Source organism: Nesoenas mayeri (genome assembly GCF_963082525.1).
Source record: "Nesoenas mayeri genome assembly, chromosome: 5".
Lineage (NCBI taxonomy): Eukaryota > Metazoa > Chordata > Aves > Columbiformes > Columbidae > Nesoenas > Nesoenas mayeri.
This window is the reverse complement of record NC_137548.1, coordinates 61,311,627-61,317,626: the sequence shown is the minus strand read 5'-3', so window position 1 is coordinate 61,317,626 and position 6,000 is coordinate 61,311,627. Positions and strand designations below refer to the sequence as shown.

Here is a 6,000-nt window from a genome sequence, read left to right as displayed (position 1 = left end):
CTGTTAAAAATATTAACTGCATCTATTCATTGTAATCTGTTATCATGATGATCTAAAAATCATTGTAGTATCATACCAAAAAAGTATTTCCTCCAGAGTCTTCTAAAGTTTTAAAAGTTAATTGATTTTCAAAAAATGTCAAACATTTCAGTTTTCAAAAGTGTGTTGCCAACCTTGTAAGACAACTGGTTTCTAAAAGCTACAATGAATACACCAGTATATTGGTTTTAATTTACAAATTATGTTCTTCTGGAAACTAGAATATCAAAACCCCAACTCTTTCATAAGGCTCAAATCCAGAAGAAAATAAGAATCTAACATTTGTGGTTTTGTAGTCGTGATACCTGAAATCAAAAATCATTTAGAGGTAGGATGGGACAGCCTTGTGGCTTTGCAATCAGAAGATTGTATATTTATTGGAATTTTACAATAAATCACGTAGTATTGTCAATACAAAGTATTTATTTTAAAGGACTACTTTATACTAATTTTAATTCTAAATAAATATTTATACTAAAATTTCATAGAATCTTTTTGTTCGTATAAATCACATAACTCTAAGCTGGGTGAACATACACTTAATATAAGATCACCTGTCCCAGGTCAGGCAAAGGCTCCTTCTACCTCACTAGTTCATCAATAACACACAGAAGTCCAGTGGTAACTGCTACTGAATGAGAGGGAACAGCAATTCTTCTCCTTGACCTTGCAACTGCAGGATTTTTAAATTAGCCCCAAGCACTAATTTGGATCATGTGTTGCTTTTTATAGTGTAAAAGTCCAGTAAAACATCGCCATCAGCACACAATTTATGTTTTGACAATACACCTTTGAAGACTGGTGGAACTAGACAGCTTCTTCAAGGCTTTTCTGGATAACATTCTCTCTCTCTTTACTGATAGATTAATAATACTTTGTTATATATCAACTCTACCCACCCTTTTTCAGTCTCTTTCCTAAAATTAGAGGTGACACTTTTACTGGTTTACCTTAAAAAAACAGGACAGAATTGTCTAGAGGAGTCATGATAGAAATTATGAAACAGACAGTGAATATAACATATAGCCTGTTACAAAAGAAAGCAAAGATGTTGTTCTTTGCTGCCCTAAAAGCTGAAAACTTAAAATAACATTTTCCATATAGTAGATACCCCACAAGTGAGCACATTTTATTTAAGGAATGGATTTGGGAATCTGCTATTTTATGTTATTTTCCAAATAAAAAAAAATAGCCTAGTCACATCAAGGTGTCCTTATCTATGGTATTAGAAGCTTCTGGCCTAAATTCAATGGCACTTGTTTAAATTGAAGATGAGTGTAAAGATTTTCCTTCTGGAAGCTGTACACTTGTTCTAACGTTACCTTTGTCAAACCCCAGGAAAGTATTGTGTCATTTGTGGGAGGGAGACCAATTTTCCTCCTTAATAAAGCACAATTGTCCTTAAAAACATGTCTTAGAAGCTTTGCTGAAAAAACCCTTATTAGATACTAGTAAGCTAAGACAATCTGGTTGGTGATTTATCTCCTCCAGAAATTTCATTTTAAAAAAAAACTGTGGGAAAAGCACTGTTAGAACCCTCAGGTTTTCTTGGTCAAGAATAGGTCTGGGTTGTCTGTTTCATTTTTCTCATTTGACTAAAGATTTTATGTGCTATTCTGTATAACCCAGCACTCCCAACTCTGTTTCAATATGTTAACGAAACCACTTTAGGGAGTACAGATAAATATAACAGCTAAGCGTGCTATATGTGTTCTCATCGTATGACAACCAAAGGAAACAAAAAAGCGCAAAGCTGAACAACACATTCCTGAGAAGACCAAACTGATGACCCAGAAAGCATTTGGGAAAGTCCCTCTGAGAGTCTTTTAATTCCATCTGCAGTACTTGATTTGAACGGGAAAATAGCTGTTCCAATTATCACAGTGCTCCAATGCAGCTTTTTAGACCATAATCCAGTAAAGATTACTCCATCAAATGCAGAGCTGTAGCAAATGTAACTTGAAGGGTGACATTTTCAAGCACATTTTGTCAGTTACTTCATAGTCTGTATTAGCTACCTGTTGATTTCTGGATGAAGTCTAAGAGATCAGAACTGCTTGTCTAAGCACTACATTGCTTGGGATCACTTTTTTCCCCCCAGTACAAGAGGATTCCTTTGGTAAGTGGAATTCTTTTAATGAAAATATATAACCTTTCACAAGCTAGCCAGCTCAGGCATTTTCAAAAAAGGAAAAAAGTGATTTAAAGTTTCCATATCATAGAAGTTGGTTAGTAGGTCTAACACACACAGAAATACATTTTCAGGATCCTTTCCTTCTGTAATAATAACTACATGGCATATTGTATCTGTATTTTAGATGACAATATTATGGTAAGAAGACAGATCATAGAGGATTTTTTTTCAACCACAAGGAAAAAAAGATTATTAAGAAATGAGCAGGGAAAAAAAAAAAAACAACAAACTTAATTTCAGTTCAAACTAAGGAAAGAGGAAAACATAAGGCAGTTGCACTCTAATTAAAGACTATAAAAATGCATATCTACCTACAACTCATTTGTATGTGGAATTAAAGTCTCCTTCTCCCTAACCTTTCAATCCCATCATTTTTCAAGATTTGGTCAGCATCCTTTTACCTATTAGTATAAAGACATTAACTGTTTGAGAGATTAATAGAACTCGGGTTTACTCAAATTTTACAGCTGCAGAAAAACCTAGCGGTCGTTTAGTGAGCCGAAAAGCGGTTTCCATTCGTTTTAAACACCACACTGCCACCTACTTGACAAGCTAAAGAACTGTGCTGTCCTCGTATTTCATGAACCACAATCACAGCTAAAGCCATGGAATAAACATTAAATGGCTTCCTAAAAACATGTTCATGCAAGGACTGAGATATTAGAAGCCACGAAAGCTTCAAATAACTTCCTCGTCCAATAGAGGTGCCCTGGCAGTGCAAAGCAAGAGGGAACTGCAATTCTCAGAACTCATTTGCAATATCACTCGCTTTCTGCAAATAGAGCACATGTATTCAGGTAGATTTCCAATGTGGTAGCTGCTACTTATTTGTAGTTATAGATGTGATATAACTATACCAAGCATACACTCAGCACCATCAAGGAAGGGATCAGTCCAAAATAATATAAACATTAAATAGGTTTAGACTGAAGAATGTATTGAAGAAAGCCATACCCACATGTGAGAGATCTAAAGATCTGTGAAATATAGTTTTATCAATTAAAGAAGGCTGTCTGCTATGGAAGCATCATTCAGAACCACGTTGCACTGTGGAGTGTTTCTTACATGACAGTCTCATTACAGGGAATAAATTGCTCTCTTGGCTAAATCTAATCCAAAAGATTAGGGACACAGCAGCAGCAGGAGCAAACAATCTCCTCTGTCAGCAAGTTCAGGCACTACTGACATTTATTTTTTTTCCAACATTTAGGAAATATCTATTTTATATTCAGAAAGAACTGATTTGCCTGAATGCTGGTTTGTGGGGTTTTTTCTTCTCTTTTCTTTAAAATGTGTCTGACAAGAAGTAGTACTTTTCCCTCTACAAACCATTCCTCAACACAACTTACACGAACATTATTGCTAAATATTTTGGAATGCCTGTGGTAAAGCATCAAAAGGAGAGAAATTATCTCAATGGGGCATAATAAAATAAGAAAATTGTTTATTTTCTGCCTGAGCATCCCAGATAATGTCAATATTAGTGAAAAAAAAAAAAAAATCCTGTCTCATCATTAGAACAATTTCCTAATCCTATAGATGTGCATCCTGCTATAGGTTACCGTATGGATGTCTGTGCAGCACCAGGTTTGGAACAGCTCCTGCAAGAGGTCAGGAACAGCAGGAGAAGCCAAGGAGCCTCCACAGTGTTCCAGGACACAGTTTTCTGTCTCCTCCTCACACCACAGCATCCCCAAAACTCCAGAGCAGCAGAGACTGCAGAAAACAGGTGGATGTTCTTCCCCATCTTTGAGTACCCAGTCTAATAGGCACAGGGTTTTTGCAGGACAGAAGACAGAATGCATGATGTTTCTGTAAAGGTGACTTAGAGGACCATAATGACATGGCACAGTGATAAAAACTTGAATGCAAAAGGCATAAGAAATAGCAACACTTGTAATATGACACATAAATATACTGAAGACAGTATTTTTAAGAGCTTTTTTCATGTTAGCCTTTACCATGAACATGAGAGACAATGTGACTGATATTTTACTAGAAATGCTCAGTAAATACAGATGTTTTAAATATTTGTACAAATTCTTAAGTGAAAGATTAAAATTAAACTTTCCTACCAAGGACAAATCTTGCAACTTGAAGCACTCTGCTGTAGGCTACATGTTTAGTTATTTTTTTGGCTAAAAATTATCGCCATGGGTATAGTAACAAGCAAGTGGCACTAGAGTGTCGAAGGAAAGTAAAGCAGAAAAAACACCCTGGTTCCAAGCCAGAAACACGTCTCTGTAGTTACCTGCAGGCTGAAACACATGAACTCAGACACAAGCAATGCAAGGGGCATCAAATAAACTGAGGGTGTCAAGGAAAGTGCAAGGAGACACACAGGAAAAGGAGAAACTCTCATGTACTCTTCTTTGTCCATTTGGGTACAGAACTAGACTTGGAAAAGGTGGCGCTGACAGAAAAGTTGCACCTATTAATGTGTTTTCCTCACAGAACTGTAGCATGGCAAGACTGTTCTTATACCGAGAGGTAAGAGGCCTGGCTAGAGACGTAATTAGAGACGTAATTCCAGAGTATGGAGGGGCATTGCCTAAACAAAGACTATTAGCAGCACCATGGCCTCCTAGGCCCAGCTGGAAAACTGCTTTTTGAAACCGTGTTTCCCCACCTCTACCAGTGCAAGGGCAGGTTTTTCTCTAGCAGAACAGTCCCCACACAGCACACCGGGCAGGCAGCACTGAACTCACCCCACATTTACCTGGTTCTCCGGGCAGCGAGCCAGGGCAGCCCCCTGCGCCCCTTCCCTCCGCGGCAGCGCCTTCCCGCCAACAGCCGCCCCCTCCTCAGGGCGGAACGGGGAGGGGGAGCGCACGCTTATAAGACAGTTAATTTGATAATATAGTTGATGTCATTTTATCAGCAGTGCATAAGAGTAGGATGCTTAACACTTTCCCATCTGAAACATAAACCCCTCCAGAAGGGAGCTGCACTTCCAGCCCTCGGCTGCCACAGCCCTCACACCGAGCTGCCCTCCGGGAAGGCGGGAGAGGAGCCCTGACCCTCAGGGCCTTCCCGGCTTTAGGCTTCAAACACTTGTAACACTAAGTACAGAAACGCAGTTAATACACCCCTAAATCTGCCCACTTGAGACATCATGTATAAATTCACTTTTGAAGTGAATGGGAGCATAAGATAATTCATTTTTTCAAAGGCGTTATCTGGTACTTTTTTTCTTAACTTCTATACCCCACTATGTAGTTCTGAAGCATATGAGTACTTTGCCTTAAGTTTGTACCCCTTTTCTCCAAACAGGATTTTAGTTCTCTTGTTTGTTGGTTTGTTTGTTTGATCGTTTTTTTGTTTGTTTGGGGTTTTTGTTTGGCTTGTTGTTGTTTTGTTTGGTTGGGGGTTTTTTTGTGTTTTGGTTTGGTTTTCCCCACACACAATAAGTTCTATTTCTCTACTTGACTTCGCTTAAACAGTGTTATTTAACTGCTATTTAAAGCATCCACAAAACCAAAGAGAAGGCAATTTGACTTTTGGGAGGTATATTGCCCGGCTTTGTTAGAACGCACATGAAGTAAATACTTTATATCAAAATCAACATTTCTAAACCGCTCAAGTTGGTATATATATATTTTTCAAATGGAATACCTGAAATATCTTTGGTTTTAAAAAAAATAAAAAAGATGAAAAGAATCATGATTCTCAGAACTATACTCTTAATATTTTCTTACCAAAAAATGTTGTTTTATTGGCTAGGCAGCTTCCTCATAATATTCTTAGGAAGCACAATTCCAGTAACA

The 6,000-nt window shown here is 37.6% G+C and overlaps 1 protein-coding gene across 1 annotated transcript in view; it reads right to left on the bottom strand.

Annotated features, from left to right (window-relative positions):
• The window catches only part of CCDC73 (coiled-coil domain containing 73), a gene marked incomplete at both ends in the record, with an annotated part of 79,553 nt that overhangs the window by 62,368 nt on the left and 11,185 nt on the right, over positions 1 to 6,000 (bottom strand). Inside the window, one exon of the mRNA XM_080345291.1 lies at positions 4,953 to 5,067. Within this exon, the coding sequence (XP_080201417.1) occupies positions 4,953 to 5,067 (115 nt within the window). The remainder of the gene's footprint in view (positions 1 to 4,952; positions 5,068 to 6,000) is intronic.